Source organism: Eulemur rufifrons, chromosome 6 (assembly GCF_041146395.1).
Source record: "Eulemur rufifrons isolate Redbay chromosome 6, OSU_ERuf_1, whole genome shotgun sequence".
Taxonomy (NCBI): domain Eukaryota; kingdom Metazoa; phylum Chordata; class Mammalia; order Primates; family Lemuridae; genus Eulemur; species Eulemur rufifrons.
Window position 1 is genome coordinate 99307301 of NC_090988.1, and position 23283 is coordinate 99330583.

General features: G+C 45.5%; 1 protein-coding gene across 3 annotated transcripts in view; it reads right to left on the reverse strand.

Annotated features, from left to right (window-relative positions):
* PPFIA1 (PTPRF interacting protein alpha 1) overlaps nt 1–23283 on the reverse strand; it is a 93483-nt gene that overhangs the window by 55136 nt on the left and 15064 nt on the right. For all 3 annotated transcript variants that reach the window (XM_069471709.1, XM_069471707.1, XM_069471708.1), the window contains exons 3-4: nt 2592–2693; nt 836–1000 (exon numbers count right to left, since the gene is read on the reverse strand). In XM_069471709.1, the coding sequence (XP_069327810.1) occupies nt 836–1000; nt 2592–2693 (267 nt within the window). The remainder of the gene's footprint in view (nt 1–835; nt 1001–2591; nt 2694–23283) is intronic.

Below are 23283 nucleotides of genomic sequence, written 5' to 3' on the forward strand. Positions count from 1 at the left end.
ACAGGGTCTCCCTCTGTCGCCCAAGCTAGAGTACAGTGGCTTCATCATAGCTCATTGCGACCTCAGACTCCTGGGCTCAAGCGATCCTCCCACCTTGGCCTCCCAAGCAGCTAGGGCTACAGCCACATGCCACCACACCCAGCTTAATTTTCTTACTGTATAGTTATCCTAGTATTAGTGTACCATAACATAATAGACTATCATTACTTTCTTTTTATTTTTTCTTTTTTTGAGACAAAGTCTTGCTCTGTTGCCCCAGGTAGAGTACAGTGGCATCATCCTAGCTCACTGCAACCTCAAACTTCTCTGCTCAAGCGATCCTCCTGCCTAAGCCTCCAGAGTAGCTGGGACTACAGGCAGACACCACACTGCCTGGCTAATTTTTCTATTTTTAGTAGTGACAGGGTCTCCTCCTTGCTCAGTCTGGTCTCGAACTCCTGAACTCAGGCAATCCTCCCTCCTCAGCTTCCCAGAGTGCTAGGATTACAGGTTTGAGCCACAGGAGCCTGCCTGAATATCATTACTTTCTTTCATTGATCTTATTGTGAAGAAAACGTCCTTTTTAATGGCTTTAAATTTTAAATTTGAGAAAAGCTTCCCCCCTAAATAAATGAGATTACCAAATTCTTAGCAATTCAATATACAGAATTAATTAATTTTAACATATTTATGACAATTAGTATTTTTAATGGTATAGAACCCTTTTATCTTAGAGAGAAAATTTGTTTGCAAGAATTCAAGAAGCTCCAAAAATAAGCGTTCCCCAAACACACGTGAAGCCTGCCCAACACCCAGAACTCGCACAAACCAACACTTGCTACGTGGCTGATGGCACCTTTTCATCCAGAGCTTTGTGGTGTTCAAATAATGACTTCAGTGCTTTAAGCACTTCAACTTCGCTGGACACGCCTGCTGGGGACTGAGCTTGTCTCTTTACCACGGTCATCCTGAGGGACCGCTCATGCCTAGAGACGAGGCATTCCAAGTGCTCCAACAGCAGCTGAAACAAAAGGCCAAAGAAAGACACGTTTAAAAAGCACTTTTATGAAGTTATTGAGTATGAAAGGTCCAGTTTTCTTAAGTACTAAATTTGACAGTTGATGTCTCTGACATTTCACTTTGACACTTCTTGTTTTATTTTTATTGTGAAGGTACATCCTCAGTCTTTTAAATACACAGTTTGCCTTGTGATTATCTTTCAAATTTTTTTTTTAGGGCAATTTTGTGAAACCACGGATAAGTTAAAAATTAGTGTTATTTCTGAACATGAGTTCTGTTGTGGAACCAAGGCAGCGCGGACAGCGGGAAGTATCAAGGAAGTGTTTGGGAAGGATGTGGCTAATAAACGCACAGTATGTCGATGGTTTGAGAAGCTCTGTTCTGGTGATTTTAATCTTGAATATGAGCCACGTGAGCAATCTGAGACCAAGGTGGATAATGGTGAGCTGAAAGCTGAAAGCTGTAGTGGAATCAAATCCATCTCAACCTACGTGTGAATTAGCAGCAAGGTTTGATGTTACTATTCCAACAATATTAGACCATTTGAAATACACTGGCAAGGTAAAGAAGTTGGATAGACGGGTTCCACGTGAATTAAGAAAAATCGTCTTGAAGCATCCTGTCTTTGATGTCACAACATAAAGGCGAACCATTCCTACACCATATTGTTAAGTGTGATGAAAAATGGATTCTTTTCAATAATCATAAGCGTTCAGCACAATGGCTGGATAAAGATGAAGTGCTGAAACACAGTCCGAAACTGAATATTCATGAAAAAGCTAATGGTGTCTGTTTGGTGGTCCAGCGCTAGTATTATCCATTACAACTTATGAAACCTGGTCAATTGATTACAGTGGGTGTCTACTGCAACCAACTGGACAAAATGATGAGGATGCTTGCGATTAAGCAGCCAAGACTGGTCAACAGAGACAGGCCAATGCGGTTGTAAGACAACGCTCGACCACGTGTTGCACAAACAACGTTGCTCAAACTATAGAAGCTGGACTTAGAAACTCTCATCCACCATATTCACCAGACTTTGCACCAACTCACTACCACTTCTTCCAGGCTTTGGACCACTTGCAAGGAAAACTATTCAATTCTCAACAAGCTGTGGAAAATGCCTTTCTCAATTTCATTGCCACTTGCTCTGCAGGCTTCTCCACTGCTGGCATAAGCAAACTACCGTTAAGATGGCAAAACTATGTCAATAGTTTAGGCACATACTTTGATTAATTGTACTGCTTCTTGAGATATAATAAACTTTTGATTCAGAATCGACCATTTCATATTTAGTGACCTAACACTTTCACATTTGAATTTGGGGCCAATAGCTCCTTTACAATCTATGGTAAAACAAGTTTGAATCCCTTCAGTTCAGTAGAAGGTTACAGAAATTCCTCTCAAATGTATTAAAATATCATTAATTTTCATCACAAATTAATGCAACTGATCTACCCCAGTTGCTTAGTAAGAAATAGTATCAAATGTGTTTAAAACCATAGTGCTTGTCTTTTCCTTCTAAGACAGCATCACCGATCCCGATACTGACTCCAGAGGCAAACGGTAAATGGTAAGATCCACCTGCTCACCCTGGTGTTGTTCCTTTCTGCTTTCAGTTCAGCAATTTCTTCTTCCCTTTCAAGGAGCTGTTCCCTGCATACATTGAGTTCTTTAGTAAGTGCTGCAAACTCCTAGAAAATAGCAAAATTAATTAAATAAATAAAAAGAGAACCTCTAATGACAGACTTCCACCAAGCCTCTACAGTCTTCACGGAGGCAGCGTCACAGGGTGTAGGGGAGGATCTCTGTGACCCTCCAGAGAACGAGGAGATCAACCGACTGGCCTAAGACCACACCCGGTATCTAATAAATCAGAACCCAACTCAATCTGACTTCCCTCCACCCCGGGCCCGGGCACTCAGACGGCAGGGGACAAAGGGCAATCCAAGTCACCTTCTCAATGGCCAGAGCAGTCCACAATATTTTCCTGAGCAAGGATCCTGACATGAAGTGAATGAAGACATTTTTAAGCAACTCCTAGAATTGCTGAGAAGAGCAAAGGAAAGAAAGCCCAGAATGCCTCCACCCCAGCCCGGCCTCCTTTTCTGTCTGTCTTGAATCTCCTCTGGGGAAGACCACTGGCTTTGGAGAGTCCCCTGGGAAAAAGGCTGATGGTACCCCAAGGCCAATCCTTCAGCCTGAATTAAACTGCTCAAAGTCAGCTGTAAAAAACGGACTCATCACAAATGCTGGTAAGCCTTCTGCATAGAGGAAAGGTCTAAGATGACTTATTCTTTAGTCAAGCAGAAGAGTTCCTAGAGGACGTGAGTAGGAAGAGCAACGCAAGCACCGCCTCCCCCAGCTTCCACTGTGCGTCAGTCTCCAACCCCAACAACAAGCACCCTCACGTGCACACCACGGACGAGCTGAGTCAGAGAAATGAATTCCTGTTCTTCTGCCAGTTTTTCAATGGAACAAAACAGAAGTTAAGTAAAATCATCTGCCATGTTTCTTTAGGTTTTAAGTATTTCTTCTTTAAAAGACAAAGGAGGGATAAAGGTTAACCTGACAATCAAGACATTCAAGATATGAAAAGTGGTTAAATTAGGTAATTCTAGAAAATCAGTTTACAAATAGGTGGTATGCTTAAAGTGAATTTATAAATTAATCCTTTGCAACTCAAAGTCAGCTTTACTACAGAAATTACCCCTTCCCTTGGTTTGATTTTACAAGGCTAACCCACAAAAGCCTATTTGAGCCATAACACAGAACTGAAATGCTCATCCATGGGGATGAAAGCAGCAAGCAGTCCTGTTACAGTCGACAACGGAAAAGAGTGATATTAAGCATATTCATTTTTTCTTAAATGCTGTCATTTCCAGGTAAGAAAACTGGCGAGGGATGAGGAGGCATATAAGGTACCGAGATCTTTCAGGGGACTCAGGAGCACTTTTCAGACCTGGTAAGCTAACGGCCACTTTAATTTACTTAACTTCTCTTCCAAACTACTACTACTACTGCGAGAATCCATGACTGTGAGTGACCGACTGCTAGCACAGCAGCATAAGGAGCTCCGCTGACCTGCTCCCCAGGGATACTGGTGAACATGGTAAGAAAAACTACTATTCAAAGCCTCTGGAAATGGTTCTAAGTGCACACAGCAAATGAAGAAACGTCAAAAAAGAAAAAAGAAAAGAAAAATCTACAAAAATTCAGTAAGACAGGGTGAGAGTTTGTGGTATTTAAACCAAGACTGCTCCCTGTCTCCCCCTCCCAGGTCAACACAGACTCCACTCCAGATTGCTGCAGCCTACAATGCAGGGCCCCTCTTGTGCCCCAGACCAACAATGCAGGGCCCCCTTGTCCCCCAGAAAATAACACAGGGCCCTCTTGTCCCCCAGACCAACAACGCAGGGCCCCCTTTTCTCCAGATCAATAATGCAGGGCCCCCTTGTCTCGTAAACCACCAACACAGAGCCTCTTGTCCTCCAGACCAACAATGCAGAGCCCCTTGTCCCCCAGACCAACAATGCAGGGCCCCTTTGTCCCCCACAGCAACAATGCAGGGCCCCTTGTCCCCGATACCAACAATGCAGGGACCCTCTCCTCCAGCTCTCAGCCAGGCTTTCTTTCTGGGAGGGGCAGGACTTCAGTGGTTCCCACCCTGCCTTAGCTGCCTGGTGCCAATGCTACATCCTGGCTAGTGCAGTTGAGGGTGGGGGCTTCCTACCTCTGCCCAGCCTCCACTCTGGAAGAGGCTCATCCTTGGTTGTAGCAGGCGAAATTACTGGGGCTCTGATTGTCTGTGCCCTGGCTCTGTGAGGCAGTGCTGTTCCAGGGCTGGAGTGGCAGCTGAAAGGACCCCCGGCTGCTCTAGTGCTCAACAACTAGAGCAGGCGTGTCACTCAGAGAGAAACTTGCCACAGTTCCTACCCCCAGCTCCAGAGCCCTGGTTCAGAGATTTTCCCCGGGAGAAGCAGGTAGAACGAGAGATAGCTCTTAATTTCTTCCCAAGGGCACTAACTTCATTTGCAACAGTTCAGTGAAGTTCAAACCTAGAGGTGCAGGTGCATTCAAGAACAGTGGAGGTCCTGGTGAAAGGCAACTGAAACGAGATGCGTGGGTTCAATGACGACACAGCCTAGCCTGCAGGCTGGCTAGTTCACAGGAGAAAACTGGAGAGTAAGACAGCTGGAAGGAGCCCTCCTGGGGTGGGAACAAATCTCAAACACTGACTTTAGAAACGATGCCTTGGAAGGAGCTACAATTTGACTGAACTGGTTTGTAATTACCCCGGCATTGTTGAAAACAGAACAATTTGTGGGGGTTCACAGTTGCCTAGTGGTCAGAGAGTGGGAGAGAGCTGCAGCATCGGCACCGCTGCCGTGGCAGGGTGACCAGGCACACCCACAGCTGTACCTGTTGGGAGCTGAACATGTGGGTGCGGAAAGGGAACACATTTCACTAAACTAATCCAGCCATTCACTGAACTGGTTGAATTGGTAAGTTTTATGTTACGTATATTTTACTGAAATTAAATATATATATTTGTGTGTGTGTGAGTGTGTGTGTATACATGTCATACGGTGAGCTTTGGAGACAAGGCTGCTCCTGAGAGCATACAACTGGCTAAAGAACAGGAGCAACTCTTCATTTCAGTATTTCAATGCATGCCTGCAAACATAAAGAAAATAATCCTAAATAAAAATCACCTAAATGTGTCTTAAAACCTGATATTCAGTCAAGTGTTGACACATCCTTAAAGACCTAACAGGGAGCATTCAGAAGGGGACTTCTTGGCTGGGGAGTGGCGGGGAGAAGGAGCAGAGAAAGGCAGCTGAGTAGACCAGGTGTCTCAATCTGTTTGCGTGGCTATAAAGGAATACTCGCCTGAGGGTGAGGAATTTATAAAGAAAGGTTTGTTTGGCCCACGGTTCTGCAGGCTGTACCAGATGCATGCAGCCAGCACCTGCTTCTGCTGAGGCCTCACGCTGCTCCCCCTCGTGGAGACAGGGAGCCAGTGTATGCAGAGATCACACTGGAGAGAGGAAGTGGGAGTGCTAGTACCAGGCTCCTTTAAGCCACCTGCTCTCAGGCAAAGTAACAGAGGGAAAACTCACTCATTACCACGTGGAGGGCACCAAGCCATTCATCAGGGATCCGCCCCCATGACCCAAACACCTCCCATGAGGCCCCACCTCCAACACTGGGGATCACATTTCAGCATGAGATTTGGAGGGGACAAATATCTAACTGTATCACTAGGTCCCCTTTCCATGTTCTCCCTTCAAGTTCATCTTCCTTCCTAAGTTTCAGAGATTTCTTTCATTTACGCCAATATTAATCATATCGAATACCCTGATTTACATCTCCCTTGGTAATTATCTCTAGTTGACTGTCAGATCACCTAATACCTAATGTTAATGAGACAGTGTCTTCTTATTAACAGGATCTTGTATTGGAAGATTCTTTCTGTTCCAGGTGGAAAAAAACTGGACTCAAACTAGTTTAACTTAAAAGGCAATTATGATTCACATAACCATGAAGTAAAAGGGCAGAGCTGGCTCCAGAACTGCCTGAATGTGGGGCCTTGAATTTTTATTACTTTGTCCCCCTTGTACCTGCAATCTGGGTCAATTTTGTAAAGTAATTACCAACTCACTAATTTTGTCTTTGACTGTGTCCAGTCCAGAGTCTATCATCCTAGCCAGTAACTTTTTCATTCACTAGGTTTCCATTTTTATTTTGGTCATACCATCCTGCTCTTGTTTCACTTCTGCTTTTTTTGGCGGGGGGAGTAATTTGTTGCCATGTATATTAAGTTATCTTTTTAAGCATCTTAAAAAGATTGTCCATAAATTTCAGATGGAGAAAATGTACAGCTCGGTGAGGAGTTGACTCTGTGAGGATGTCTTAGTATTAGGTATCTTTAAGTATTACGGAATTTGGGTTTTAGGCTCATCTTAACAGGAATTTATGTTGCTGGCACTCTCTTTGCCTAGCTGTCTTAGTCCGTTTGGGCTGCTTTAACAAACTCTCATAGACTAGGTGGCTTATAAACAATAGAAATTTATTTCTCACATTTCTTGAGGCTGTAAGATTCTGTCTGGTGAGAGTCCAACTACAGACTTCTCTCTGCGTCCTCATGTGGCAGAAGGAACAAGGAGTCTCTCTGGGGTCTCCTTCTAAGCACACTAATCCCCCCGCACAAGAGCTCTACCCTCATGCCCTAATCATCTCCCAAGGGCTCCACCTGCTAATACAATGATACTGCAGGTTAGACTGCAGCATGACTAGTGTTCTGTGGCTGTTGTACTCTAAGCCTTCCAAGGCCTCAGTCCAGAACTAGGTTTTCCATGGTGACTGAGGGTTCTGTTGCATAGTTATCTTATGGACAGTGCAGATCCTGTTGGAGACCACTGAAGAGCATGGCTCATCCCAGGCCTTGCTTTCTCCCCTCCCTAGGACTGCAACATTCTTATCAAGCCCCAATCTGCAGAGGGGAGAATGGCCTTAGATAAGGAGAGACCTCATCTAACCCCCAGCTTCAGGAAGTATCTAAATCTAGTTCTAATCCCACTGACCACTTTAGTACCTATGACCCTTGCCCTGCAGGAACCACGTTTTCTACTAACACTGCCTGCTTGGAGCTTGGAGCTCAGCAGGCCAGTAAAATCCAGCCAACTCGTGCTCATGCTAGGTTCCTAGTCTGTTTCTGTACTGGAGGGTATTTACCTTGTTTGGAGACCCGGCTACATTTTCTGGTTTGTTTCCCTATTTTCACCGCTACATTTGGAGGAGAGGTGCCCAAAGCATGAGTTTATACCTCCATCTTGATTGGATATGACAATCCGATCAAGAAATAGTGGCCCACCTAGCCTATGTCAGCCGCTGGAACAGGGAGGCAAGGCCTGTTCACACCGCAGGGTGCTCTACAGACCAGACAAGCTGGCCACAACCCCCACAGCCTCTGAGGGAGAGCCGAGTGGACGCCATCTGTGATGGGAGATGAGCATGCTTCTCAGAAGCTATGCTGAGGGAGACAGCACTTGAGCTGAATCCTGAACAAACTATCTGGTCAGTGAGAGCTGCTTTCGCAGAGGCACGAAGGCATCAGGTAAGAGAGAAGGGCTTCAGCAGAGCAGGGGCACAGGCACTGTGTATGGAGGAAGGAGGAGAGGCTAGAGGTGGGCAGCCCTCTCAGACCTCAGCTGGAGTCCGGATTTCACGCTGAAGGCTGTAGGAGTCGTCCTATCTACAGACTTCGAGGGCCCTGAACAGAGAGTGGGCAAAACCGCTAGCGTCTCAGCACTGCCTTAACTGACATTATTATTTTCAGTTAGTAGAAGCTATTTGCCTCAATCATGTTTTAAAAGAGTATCAAATTTGAAATAAAGGCCGGGCGCGGTGGCTCACGCCTGTAATCCTAGCACTCTGGGAGGCCGAGGCGGGTGGATCGCTCAAGGTCAGGAGTTCGAGACCAGCCTGAGCAAGAGTGAGACCCCGTCTCTACTAAAAATAGAAAGAAATTATATGGACAACTAAAAATATATACATAGAAAAATTAGCCGGGCATAGTGGCGCATGCCTGTAGTCCCAGCTACTCGGGAGGCTGAGGCAGGAGGATCGCTTGAGCCCAGGAGTTTGAGGTTGCTGTGAGCTAGGCTGACGCCACGGCACTCATTCTAGCCTGGGCAACAAAGTGAGACTCTGTCTCAAAAAAAAAAAAAAAAAAAAAAAAAAAATTTGAAATAAAGAGAAAATTGGAAGTTTGTATATTAAAATTAATGAGTAAATCATATGTTTTGAACCCCTAGTGATTCAAAGTATGCTAATAAGCATCCATCTATCTACCCACCTATTTATCTCACATCCTAATGATGGGAGCAGAGAGACAGAGGGATACTAGGAAACAAAACCATAAACTTTACACTTTTGCATACTCTGATCCATCATCTCATCATCTCACTGAACTCTCAAACCTGCTGTGATGGAAATGACACTGGCTTTTCAATCACGGGGCATTATTTGCAAGCAAGAGATAAACATTTTAAAAGTTCCAATGTATCTTATTTCTTTTCCCTGTCAGTTTCTCTATAAGAAATATATACTGACAAAATGTATGCTCATACTTAGCATTAAGCAATTAAATAAACATTGAATTTTAAAAACATGGTACAGAACAGTATTTCAATATGACCCCATTTGGGTTAAAAGCAAACACACACTTATCTGTGTGTGTGTGTGTATATATATATATATATATGAGATAAAATATAGAAAGTACACACCAAACTGCTAATGCTGGTTACCCACTACAGTTGGGAAAGGGGGTTGAAAGTGATACAATTTATATATTTGTTATTTTAATTTTTAAGTAGGTATTAGTACTAAAAAAAGTAGACCTCCTTCAAACAACGTTAAAACTCAAGGACATGACCAGAATACAGATTGTCCAAATGTCACATGACTTGTTCAGAAACATTCCCCCAGAGCCCGTCCTTCAGGCCTCAGTTCTGCTTCCCACACTCTCAGCCTCCACTGCTCCCCTGAACGAGCTCTGGCCACGACACCCACCCACCTCCTGGTTGCAGCCGTCCTCGCCGGGCCTTCCCTACCTGCAGACACCGCCTCCTCCCCGCTCTCCTCATGCCCACTGCTCACCCTACGCGCCTGCCTAACCCGCTCTCTGTCAGGGCTTCCATCACCCACTCTGGATGATGTCCCACTGCCCACTTTACATCTCTACTCGAACCACGTTCCCCACACTGAGCTCATCATCTTCCTCCTGCCCAATCTTCAGCTCCTCCTACGCCCTTGTTCAGCAGACAGCAGCACCCAGCTGTCCCAGTCAGACGCTCGGACATCGCATCGCCCCCCTGCTCTCCCACCACAGTAACCAAGTGCTGAGGACTGTTAATTCTACCCTCAAGCATCTGTCTTCTGGGACCATCCACTTCTCTACACCCTTACCCTGCCCACTCTTGTCCCGGCTGCTGTGTCTCCTCTGCCCACTATAAAAGCTGTCTAACTCTTCCCTGCCTCCATTCCTTCTTCCCTCCAATCCATTCCCTAGACCCTCTAAAACATATCAGACCTTGTGACCTTTCTGCTTAAGATCCTTCTGAAACTCTCCAGGGCCCTTAGGGTCAAGCCCAAACCTCCTCTAATACCTTCTACTACTAATGAGAAGTAATAACAAACACTAATGCAGCACTCACTCTCTGCCAGACTGCCCCCAGCACTTGACACTGATTATCCCATTTAATCCTCCCAGTCCTATGAGGTGACACAGGGAGCTCCCCGTGCACAGGAGACGGCAGGGCAGCAGCTCGAGGAAGTCAGCTCCGCACATTCTGACCCTGCTCCTCTTGTCACTTTGTGCCTCACACTCAGCTCCTCAATCGCAAGAAGTCTACACCTCGTTCAACAGGTCCTCTGTTCCCCTCTGGGCCTTCACACCATGGCGGTCCCCCTGCCATGCATCTGTGAATCTGCCATCTCCCCGACCAGCGCCCACCCACCCTTCCCTTCACAGCGTGGGAGCCATTTCCTGTAGAGGCCTTCTCAGCCTCCTGCACATGTGGACAGGTCCCTGGATAGGTGCTCACACCCCCCACTGGCATTCTGCACTTCAGTCTCCAGCTCAGCTGTCTTCCCTGCTAGACGACTTCGCACACTGGACAGCAGAAGCCCATGTCTGCGGTGACTGCTGGGCACACAGGAGGGACCCAGTCAATGTGCGCAGCCTGAATGACAGCAATGGTACCAAAGGAACACCCACACACAAAACCAGAATGTTGCCTATTATGAAAAACTGTGCACCACATGCACAGGCTCTGGTTTTAGCCAAACATACGGACCCGCCCGTGCTCAGGCAGCACAGGCTCCATGCGTGCTGCGCAGACTGGCTATGCAGAAACCACCTGGGGAGCTCAGGTGGCCCTCTCGCTCCCGGATCAACGTTTCCAGGGTGGAACCTGGAAGCATCTATTTTTGTTTGTTTGTTTGTATTTTTTTTTTTTTTTTTTTGAGACAGAGTCTTGCTCTGTTACCTGGGCTAGAGTGCCGTGGCGTCAGCCTAGCTCACAGCAACCTCAAACTCCTGGACTCAAGTAATCCTCCTGCCTCAGCCTCCCGAGTGGCTGGGACTACAGGCATGCCCCACCATGCCTGGCTAATTTTTACTATGTATTTTTAGTTGTCCAGCTAATTTCTTTCTATTTTTAGTAGAGATGGGGTCTCACTCTTGCTCAGGCTGGTCCTGAACTCCTGACCTTGAGTGATCCTTCCGCCCCGGCCTCCCAGAGTGCTAGGATTACAGGCGTGAGCCACCGCGCCCGGCCGTATTTTTAAAATCTTTCTGCGTTTGAAAACAACTGGCCTTTCTGACCTGGAACACGTCACTTGAGTTGAGTTATTCCTCCTGGCTTATTAATCTACAAAACCTTTGTAACCATACCTTCCCCTCGTTCTACCCACACACAACTGTAACCACCAAAAAAAAGAGCAAACTGTCCACGTGCCAGTCCACTGACCCAGGAAAGCGGCTCCCACAAACCTCCTTCCACAGAACTACCTGTGTGCCCGTCTGCTCCTCAAATGCACATGGCTGACAGGCATGGGACTGACCGGTTGATTTTTGCCATGCTACTAAAAAATACTTTCAAATGTTAACTCAGGTTTGTTTTTTCTTTTCTTTCTTTTTTTTTTTTTTTTTTTTGAGACAGAGTCTCACTCTGTTGCCCGGGCTAGAGTGAGTGCCGTGGCATCATCCTAGCTCACAGCAACCTCAAACTTCTGGGCTTAAGTGATCCTACTGCCTCAGCCTCCCGAGTAGCTGGGACTACAGGCATGCGCCACCATGCCCGGCTAATTTTTTGTATATATATATTTTAGTTGTCCATATAATTTCTTTCTATTTTTAGTAGAGACGGGGTCTCACTCTTGCTCAGGCTGGTCTTGAACTCCTGACCTCGAGCGATCCACCCGCCTCGGCCTCCCAGAGTGCTAGGATTACAGGCGTGAGCCACCGCGCCTGGCCTTTTTCTTCTTTTCTTGAGACAGAGTCTTGCTCTGTTGCCCAGGCTGGAGTGCAGTGATGTCATCATAGCTCACAGCAACCTTCAACTCCTGGGCTCAAGCAATCCTCCTCCCTCAGCCTCCCAAGTAGCTGGGACTACAGGGGTGCGCCACCATGCTCAGCTAATTTTTTCTATTTTTAGTAGAGATGGGGTCTCACCCTTGCTCAGGCTGGTCTCGAACTCCTGAGCTCAAGCCATCCTTCCCGCCTCAGCCTCCCAGAGTGCTAGGATCACAGACATGAGCCACCACCAGGCCCAGCCCATTCAGTTCTCAATAGTAACATTTTCTTCAAGCAAAAGCATTCTGACACACAAAGTGGAAAATGATCACACATGCACTCATGGTTCAGTCCATGGGCAACTTTATAGATTCCTGGTTACCCTGCACCTGGCTTCACCTTTGCTAACAGAATTCTTCCCAGAATGGTCTCGTGTTCAGTCTCCGCGTACTGGGAGCCCATGGCCTGTTTTCCCCTCTTCATGCTCACAAGCTCTTCTCAGGGATGAACAAATCTGAGCACCCTAAGAGCCTGTGTGACCTTGGCCTCTTATCTCTCCCAATACTGGGTCCTTGTTACCAACACTTGGCCTCCAGGCCTGGTCCCGTCTCCCGGAACTCATTCAGTTTCTGCTAAATGATAAGGAGCCCACCACTACTAGGACAGCTTGAACTTACTCTGTCAAAAACCAAATGCAATTTTGATGTGGAACAGAATAAAAGGCGGGGGAAGGGGGGGAAGCCCTCATTGTTTTTTTAAATATATGGATGAACAGGTTAAAAATGCATTGTGCCTCTCTCCTAACTTTTGGCCTAGCAACTAAGGAGGACGCATTCTGTGTGTTTCTAATTTCAAATCTGCATTCTTTAAGGCCAGACCTGAAAATGGTGATGCAGGATGTGGTCTGTTCACCAGCTACAGTGGCACTGCCAGACAGCAGTAACATAAACACAATTTATAATCCACCTGGCCCACCAGCTCTGAAATTCTCTCATTCTTGAAAATTTAACTTTTTTTTTTTTTTTTTTGACTCTTGGAAGTTGTATTACTTTATAGCAACTGAAATAGTGATGTCAATATTTTATACCAGTATTTTAAATTAACATGATTCAAATTCATAAAAAAAATGACCATACTGATTTTATGTTTTAAAATTTCTACTGAGATAAAAGTCACATAAAATTCACCATCTTAATTTTAAAGTGTACAATTCAGCAGTGGTTCTTAGCGTATTTACAATGTTATGCTACATGCCTGCTAGCTAATTCAGAACATTTTCGTCACCCCAAATGGAATCCGCACACCTCTTAGCAATCATCCCCGATCCTCCCTGCCCTCAGCCCCTGGCAACCACCAATCTGCTCTGTCTCCGTGGATCTGCCCATTCTGAACACTTCATATGAATGGAATCATGTACTATGTGGCCTTCTGTGCCCGGCTTCTTTCACTTCGCACAGTATTTTCAAGGATCATCCATGTTGTAGCATGATGCAGCTTCATTCCTTTTTCTTTGGAAGACATTTTCTTTTAGGCAAAACTGTGATTTCATCATGGGAGTGAAGGATAAGTTTTGCTTCATGTATTTTTATCTTTCTGCTAAAGAGCAAACAAAACTGTTTTTGCTTTTATTTATTTATTTTAGCTTCCCATTAACCAAAGCCAAACCAAACTGGTTTGGGTTGTTACTAGCATTTTAGTACTTAAAACACAAACCATTCCTTAGAATAAGCAGAACAATTTGAAATATTAGAATGCATGTTTCAGAACAACCTGAAGTATTAATGTGAATGTATCTTTCATATATTTCAGAATTCAAATATATAATATTAGTGAAAAATCCACAGAAAAAAACATTCTAATTAAATTTTTTACCAGGTGCAATGGCTGACACCTGTAATCCTAGCACTCTGGGAGGTCGAGGCGGGAGGATCTCTTGAGGCCAGGAATTCAAGACCAACCTGGGCAGTGGCAAGACCCCTGTCTCTACAAAAAGTAAAAAAAAAAAAAACTAGCTAGGAGAGGTGATGTGCGCCTGCAGTCCCACCTACTTGGGAGGCTGAAGCAGGAGGATCACTTGAGCCCAGGAGTTTGAGGCTGCAGTGAGCTGTGATCCAGCCACTGCACTGCAGCCTGGGTGATAGAGCTAGACCCCATCTCTAAAACAAAACAAAACAAAAAATTAACTCAGCTTGGGAGGAGGGGGAGAATCAAAGCAATGAAATAATAAATTGAGGGCAGAAACCCTTGATTCGAATAGGCATGACAGCCTTCTGCATCACATTTAAAAAAAAAAATTAGCTTAAAAGAGTTTCAGATAAATTAAAAACACTAGAAAATAAAAAACATAAAATGAAGTACCCTGACATCCAGTTTATATTTATAGTATTCCTCAAAGTTCCAATAAAGCAAGTATGTGATTTTTGGCATTGTTCACGCTTATGGGAGTATAAAATATTTTTCATTTTTAAGCATCTCATTTCACAGACCTATGCAGGTGCCAAGAAATTACTGAATCATGTCTTCAAAGTATGAAATCAGAAAATGCCTGTTTGAACTTGACAGTCTAAAGCCATCAGTAGGACAGTGTATAACCCATATTTCTACAGGTATGTTTTGGTCCTACAAGCTTTAAAAACAGTGATAGCAGCAAGGATAAGGGTCTTAGGACACATCTTTTTCTTTCTTTACACAAATCTTTATAAAAATTATTTAATTTTTTTGAATTGCTAAAAAAGGTATACATATAAAAGTCTACCTTCCAGCCCCGTTCACTCCTCCACATAGTAGGTAACTAAAGTTAAGTTATAGGTTTCTTGTTTACCCAGAGTTTTTAAAAATGCATATATACATAAAAATATTCCTTCCCCCTTGTTTTTCTTCAGTTAAGGATATAACCTGAAGGTGTTTCCCTATCAGTTCAGAATGTCCTCCTTCCTTTCTACAGCGGCACCGAGTACCACTGAGTCCAAATGCCATAATTTAATCGTTCGCCTGTTGATGGACATTTATGTTCCTGCTTCCAATCTTTTGCTATTACAAATAACATGGCAAGGAACAACACTGTACATACATCATTCTGCACATGTGACAAGTGTCTCTGTAGGATAAAAATCTTAGAATCTCTGAGTCAAAGGATATCTGTTGTGTGTGTGGGTGTGTATATGTATATATGCACTTTTTTTTTTTTTTTAGAGACGAGTCTCGCTCTGTCACCCAGGCTGGAGTGCAGTGGTGCGATCACAGCTCACTGTAACCTCAAATTCCTGAGCTCAAGAGATCCTCCCGCCTCAGCCTCCCAAACTGCTGGGATTATAGGTGGGAGCCATTATGCCTAGTCCAAACATATATTTCTTATTATGTCATGATATCACACTGCCACCACTCAGGAACTGCTTCACAATTTACAGGTTAGCAATTCTCTCTAAAAACCTTAGGGTTTGCACAAGGTTTCTCTGATTTAGTTCCAGTTTTAGTTAGCATTTTTCAGGCTTGTCATTAGTTCACATGAGCACTTCGATTCTGCAAAGAATGCCACAATCAACTCTTTCACATGTGATTAAGCAATCTGCAAAACTATTCCCATGCCGTGAAGTTGGGAATGCCCAGACGTGTGAGCCTTCTGAGCCCACTTTCCAAGGCTCTTCGTCAAGCACAAGTGCACAGAAAGGTTCTGCAGACAGGACTGGGTGTGCAGGGCTGGACCAAGCACTACTGGGGAGCAGCAGCCTGATGTGCAACAGGGCGCCCAGCACTGCCCCAGACTGGGGTCTAGCAGACAACACAGTTCTGAAGGATGAAGGAGCGCAAGAACACTGACACAAAGTGCCAGCCAGTATCCTCAGACACGGGGCCACAACTGGAGGAAACGCAAGCTCAGCACGCACAAGACCAAGGAGAACTGGGCAGGCTGCTTTCTTTTTCTAGTCTCTGACATGGTTTAGGAGACATCAGGTCAAAGATGGGGAGCTCTCTAACCAATAAGCAGCTTTCTCAAGATGAATCAAAGGTCTAGGCATAAAAGTATCTGAAAGGTTCTTTATGAGGGGTTTCCTCTTGTAGCTCTATTACGCTTAGTAAATAGGAACATAAGCTAAAGAATGAGGGTCTACGAGTGTCTACGGCTACATTTACACATCCTGATATTCTGCTGACAGGTGGGGAAACACAAATGCTCTAGTGTTTAAGGCCATATAGTTAAGGCTGAACGTAAGAAATATAACTGGACTTGTAAAGGCTTTTGATTCTCATGCAGTTTTCAGAACTGCCTACCAGAAAACGACATAACTGACTGGTGGAAATAGTAAAAAGAAAGGATTTATTGTCAGCCAAGGAAGCGTCTCGAGTGCCCCATCTCCCAGCTGTCGGCTCTGTTGCTGCAGTGCCCTCCGTCTGTCTGTCCAGCCTCTACCGTGCATCCTCATCCTCTCACAACAAGGTTCTCAGAGAACCCACTTCCAGCCTCAACACCCACTTTCCTGTGATCTCACAGCCCTCGATGCCTCTCCCACGGCCTCCCTGGGGAAGCATGCCCTTTCCAAGGACCAGCACGGTTGCCCCCCCACCCCCCACGCTGGTGTGCTCCCATGGAAGTCTCTCTTCCCACTGCGGCCCCGCCCCAACCGCCTGCATGCTGAATGCAGCCTCACAACCTGCACTCCACCACCCCACCTCCTCTGGGAAGGTTCTCTGCGCCCCCCACACCCCCCACACCCCCCACGCCCCCCACGGGCGAGGGTGACCTGGCCAGCTCCCTCCCTGCACTACACTGGATGTTGTCTGCCTGCACCACAGCACCGCCAGCGCTTCACTGCGCTCTCCTGAGTCTACTACTCCCTCCTAGGGGAAAGAACTGTCCCCATCACTGTGAAAACCCTGAGCCCTGGCAAACAATCTAGCAAAGTGTGGGTGTTCACACGACGACGTATGGGATTAACTCAGTAATACACTACCTTTGACAGGTAATACTGCTGCACTATAGTCTTCTCAAGCTCTCATGGGGCTGTGTGCTTATATAGTCTTGCAAACCAGTCTGACAAGAGCCCTGTGTCATAAACAGTTCTACCCTCTAATTTAACAAGAAGGCACCTCAGAATGAGTCAGAGGTCTAGGTCCAAAACTGTAACTAGGGGTAGTTTATTAGGAATGTTCTCACTGTGGCTCTGTTAAGCTTAGTAAACAGAAATACAAGCTAAGAATGAGTAGCCCTATTAATTCAAATCATTTGCTGAACAAAAAAAAATATTTCTAAGACGCTATGCTAGGTACTCATAGATGTAAACTGCAATAACTGTATTTGTTTAACGCTTTATGGTTTTCAAAATACTTTCATATATTTTATCATATTTTATTCTCAGCAACCCAGTAAGGCAAACATAATTACCTCATTTTACAAATTAGAATACAGACCCAGGCAGGTCAGAGAGCTGCAAAGGTCATTCAGTTAATAAGTGGCTTGGGACTCGGAACCCAGTGCAGATGTTATCGTCGGGGGAAGACACCACGGTGAGGACCAAAACCTAGTCCACACAGAGAATGAATTAGCTCAGTCCCAACTGTGCTGGGGAGGGGCTGTGGTAAGGGGTTTGTGGGCAGATGCCTCAGAGCAAATGAGTGCCTACTTTGTGTGCAGTGCTGTGGTGGATACTTTTCGTTAGTTTTCATTAAATCTGAGAATAATATTGGGAAGTAATATTGGGAAGTAAATAGTAGTCCTATTTTATAGATGGCAAAACAGTCTTAGAGGCAAAATATCTTGGCCAAGATCAAAAATTTGGTGTGCAGATGGCCCCAGACTTGAAATGGGTATGTAGAGCAGGGGGAACAGTGAATGGCTGGGCAGAAAATAACAGAACACCACTGCAGCAGTGAGCTAGACAGAAGGGACTGCTGACATAGTCAACCAATAACCCTAAATGGAAAGAATATGGGGGCCACATCCCCCAGGTTATCTTTTTGTATTTTCTTTTGCCTCCTCAAGACTGATGTGGATATACACTCAATCCTAACATTTCATGTGTTTATATTAAAGCCGGTGGCATTTAAAAAAAACTAGAATAAAAATGAAAGGAATAAAAAGTAAAATCAGCCACAGGCATCGGCCCCTGACCTCTCTGGTGACTGGGCCAGGCCCTGAATCCCAGCAGGGATGGGAGGGAAAGAGCACCTGCGAGGGGTGACCCTGCAGGTTGCACTTTGGCCTTGAGCAAGGGGCTGAGGGGCACCTTGGGAGGAGGGAATTCGTGGGCCAGGGTGCAGGGAGGGGCAGAGTGAACAGACCATCTGGCTAGAGGGAAACAGGGTGGGAAAGGAGAGTAAAGCCAGAACGGGGAGTCATGAAAGCAAGACTAACCGGGTTTAGAGTTTGTCCCTCTGCACAGATCAGTGCTAAACACACACTCCCAAAGCCACGGCCGAGCTCAAACTGGTGGCAGTATAAAGTGTGCAGGGTGGACCGGAAAGGGGAGAGAGCACAGGGACAGTCTGGAACACAGGCACGAGGCGCTGAGGGCCCAGCTTGGACACTAGAACACAAAGGGAGAGCACATGGGGGGTTAGACTAGAGGAGAGAACTGTGTCGAGTGGCATGGAGGAGGAGAGGAGAGGAGGGCGACACAGACTAAGGTGTGGATGGGAGGCCCAGGACAGAGAGAAACGGACTTCAAAGGAAAGGCGAGCACAGCTCTGGACATGAGGTGCAGCAGGACACCCCCATGGCTGTGTCTGCAACACTATAAAATTCGGGGCTGAGGTTCCAGTAGAGTCACAGACGTGGTGAAGATAGGCAACTCCAGAGAAGGGAAGGCACCGCCAGGATGAGGACTGCAGAAGGGAGCCGAGGTGAGGCCGTCAGTGTATTTCTTAGTCACAGGCACCATGCTGTGTGCAAATGAGAGTCACTGTCCAAGAACAGCATCTCTGGACAGCAAGTGCTCCCTTTCCCTCCATTCTTTCCACAGAGGTTTTCCTAACGTGAAAAAAACCCAGTGCCCACCAGTGCAGCACAGTAAACACAGAGAGACATGCGTAAGAACACAGACAATCATGATAACATTTTATTCTAAAGTTGCAGCTAACAAAAGGCCTACCCAGAACCTGTTCCTTTAAACAAAGGACAATGGTAAAATTGTTTAATGAAGAAAGAATGACTGTATCTAGACACTTGCCCTCTAAACTACTGACAGTTTTTAAACTGATTTGAACTTAGTATTATAACTGCCAACATCTCTTTATGTAGTGTTACTCTAAAACTTGCAATGAGAGAATCTTAGACAGGAACTTTTAACTGAAGCAATACCAACAGTGTTTTGAAGCATAGGAAAACATGCATTCTAAGTCGAGACCCCAAGTAATCTCTTCATGAGCCCAGTGAAGCCCTTTGAACAGCAGCTGATGTTTTCAGGCCAGCACAGTGGGATGCATCGGCCTGGAAGCTTATTGTATTAACACTTTCAGGCACAGTCTAGGAAATATCACTTCCTGGCAGCAGCTGGCCCTTTCAATAACAATCATTTACAGTAAAAATATAGTTTGGGGAACATACAGAAGAAAGTATCAGGCATTCAAGAGTTTGCAAAAGGCAAGCAGAACCTAGCAACAGGAACCTGCTTTCAAACAATCCCTTCTTAATTCATCGTTAAACTTTTTGAGGGAACAATTATTTCTATGGTTTGCACAAGAAAACAACCTTGGAATGTACATTCTTTCCAATTTAAAAACCTTTATTCTAACCACCCACTACTTTTTCTTACAAGGGCCTTTCCGCCAATCAGGTGACTATCAGGCACCCTGCTATACACACTCCAGAAAGGCAGCGTTTCTTGTGTGTGCAACTCTCTCCTACTCTTTCTCCCTGAAATGGAATAAAGATCAGGCATACGAATAAAAGTAAGAAGGGCAGTGATATCGCAGAAAAGCTGATGGAAGGAAGGACTTCCAAACATATAATTTGGATTTTCACTTAATATGTGTTCTTTTATCTTTCTACAGGGAGGTTGGGGCAGAAAGCAGAGATTCACATGGCGATTTCTCCTGGTAATTCCAGCAGGGAAGTGGCATTACCACTTGCCATGTAAATAAATGCTAAATTGCTTTCTTCAGTTTTATAGGTGTAACTGTCAATAATTTTCGTCATACTGTTGCCATCTGTCATACATTCTGGCCAGCCAGCATCTGAGCCCCCTTCCTGTGGCTGGGAAATGGTCCACTCATGAGGAACAGCAAGTGGCCCACAGGAGCCACTTGCTCTGTTAGCCTTTCCTGCATCTGCGGGTGACACCCTCAGAGTCCAGACTTTGGGAACAAGCAGGGCCAGGCAGCCGGTGTCCACAGGTAGTCATTTCATCCACAGACAGGGCCAATGGCGTCCAGCACAGGGTGCAGTTTCCAGGACAAGCAGCTTCACCAGACCGTTTCGCAGCAGGACTGGGCCCTGTGGCCTCCAACCCTGGTTCTCCTGCCTTCTGAGACACTGTAACCTAGTCAAAATCCTTACAATAATTTATTTTTCTGCACAGATCATACAGGGAGTTTATAACTAAGCCCCTTGACTTGGTATGCTGATTTACTCATTAGCTGTGTTTTCACAACCTAGAATCTCATCCACTCTTCTCAACAAAAAGCGGGAACGCAAAGGACGAGTGTGAACGCATCTTTCAGGTAACAGCCCCCACCGTGGACACGCTGGGTGCAAGTAGAGACAGTCACTGTGGACACCACACATTTCCAAATCAGTCTGTACCTTCTTTTTCATTTCTCTTTTTCTACTGTTCACAATTAACTTTGGGAATCACAAAGAAGCATTCTTCACCATAACCAAACTTCATTACCCCATTCAATAATGACTATCAGAATAACGGCTAACATTTACTGAATGCTCATTAAATATCAAGCACTCTTTTTTTTCCTTAAAGAAATGAGATTTTGCTGTCGCTGAGGCTGGAGTGTAGTGGTGTGATCCTAGCTCACTGTAACCTCGAACTCCCAGGCTCAATGATCCTCCCACCTCAGCCTCCCAAGTAGCTGGGACTACAGGCTCGTACCACTGCACCTGGATAATTTTTCTATTTTGTTATAGAGACGGGTCTTGCTATTTTGCCCAGGCTGGTCTTGAACTTTTGGCCTCAAGCACTCCTCCCACCTTGCCTTCCCAAAGTGGTAGAATTACAAGAGCGAGCCAACTGTGCCTGCCCATTAAACACCAGAGCCCTTTTCTGAGGACTTCATGGAAATTAACTCTTATTATCTTCACCATGACCCTGCGAGGCAGGTCTCACAGTGAGCAGCAGAACTAAGGGGACAACCCAGACCCACAGTCCATGCTCTTATGAATGACCTCAAAATCATACTGTATTAACAAGCAATTTCCTCCATAAACACAGGAACAAATGCAATGAAGAAAATTCTTACAATTTCCCTTTTGACTCCTTGCCCTTCTCACAAAACCTTCACTATTACATTCAAGGTAGGAGTTACATTCCCATTCCAAGGCACCGAAATCCTGCTTGCTGTCGAATGTCTAAAGGACGAGGACACTCCCTACAGCAGGAAAGCTGGGTCTCATTCCCAGTGTTCCTCCTGCCTGCCTTTACCTCACCTTCTCCAGCTACTGGTGCTGGTCTTGTGCAGGTGAATAAGGGAATCACTTTTTCACCTTTCTCTACAACTTGCAAAAAAGAACTGTGCAGGCACTACATAAGATTTAAAGAACCAGAAAGCAAACGGGGTGTTCACAATCATCTCGCTGTAGGGCTTTCCAACTGTCCTGCACAGGCGGTTTGCAGGAGGCTAGGCGGTCTGAGCAAATGATGCTCCAGGGCAGCCAACCTTCACCTGAGCTGCTGTGCTCACCTACTGAAAATACCTTTCAGAGACCGGCTTCTTTCAAAAGCATTCAACCACAGGGCCCACCCCTTCATTCTACAGAGAAGCAACCGGAGGCTCCAAGAGGTTAACTGATGACCAGAACAGGAGACACCTCTCAGCCCCTGGGCCACATGCTCCCACACTCTGCCAACTTGCAGTTCCTGTGTGTCAAAGGCAGGGAACAAGGGGGGAGACCTTGCCCACTGTGACACACAAACAACTGCTGACTCATGTGTTACGTTTCAAACCCACTGCTTTTATTTTCCTCTCTGCCACTCCAGTGACTTCTTTAAAGTTACCGTTAAAGCACTGACACAACTGCAGGTTAGCATATTTTAATTTTGCAGCAGGTCAAGAGATGACTGACAGGAAACAAAGCAATAATGTCACACACTTGCCATGAAGCTAACATATAGCACACTTAAACCTCCTTGTTCTACACTGGGAAAAAGTTTCTGCAGAAAAGCAATGAAGAAAGGGAAAAGACAGAAACTCTAAATACCTTGGATTAATCAAGTAGAAAAGCCAGAAACAGAATTAGATGCGACATGGAAGAACAGTTGACTGTAAAGATTCTGGGCATTACAGAAACCAACTTAGGTCATGAGGAAATCACTTCATTCCACTGTGAGCCTAGCATGCCAGGCACTATGCTCGGCACTGGGGACAGAACAGCACCAGGCAGCAGGCCACAGGGGAAGGCACTTCGTTTGGACTCAGGCTTCCACCCCAGGCAGGGACAAGAGCCTGTGCAGCTGCCCACACTACTCAAAGGTAGTGCGGGTACGGAAGGGTGGAAGGGGAGCTGCCTGGGAGATAAAGACCCTCTGCTAAAGAACCACAACATATGCATTCCAATACCGCACCAGGGCCGCCTAAGGGATATCGCTACCCGCAATCCTTTCACACAGGTTCATAACTCTGAAGTCAGACTTCCTGGGTTCAATTACAGACTCTACCACTTAATATCTATGGGATTATGAGCAAGTTCCCCAACCTCTCAGTGCCTCAATGTCTTCATCTATAAAATGGGGTACATAACAGTACCCTGCTTTATAGTACTATAATGAGACTTCAGTGAGATCATTCCTATAATGAGGATTAGAAGCAATAAACATTAACTATTATCTCATTTAATCTTTCAAACATCCACATACCCAACCCTGTGATAATACCTAACATATGGTAGACACACAATAAATATTTGCCCAAAAATAACCCCAAATAATTAGGATCCCTAATTTGCTGATGAGAAAACTGAAGGCTCAGAGATACCAAGGAAACTGACAGAGGTACCACGGCAGAGATGGCACGCACGTCCAGCTGACTCCAAGGCC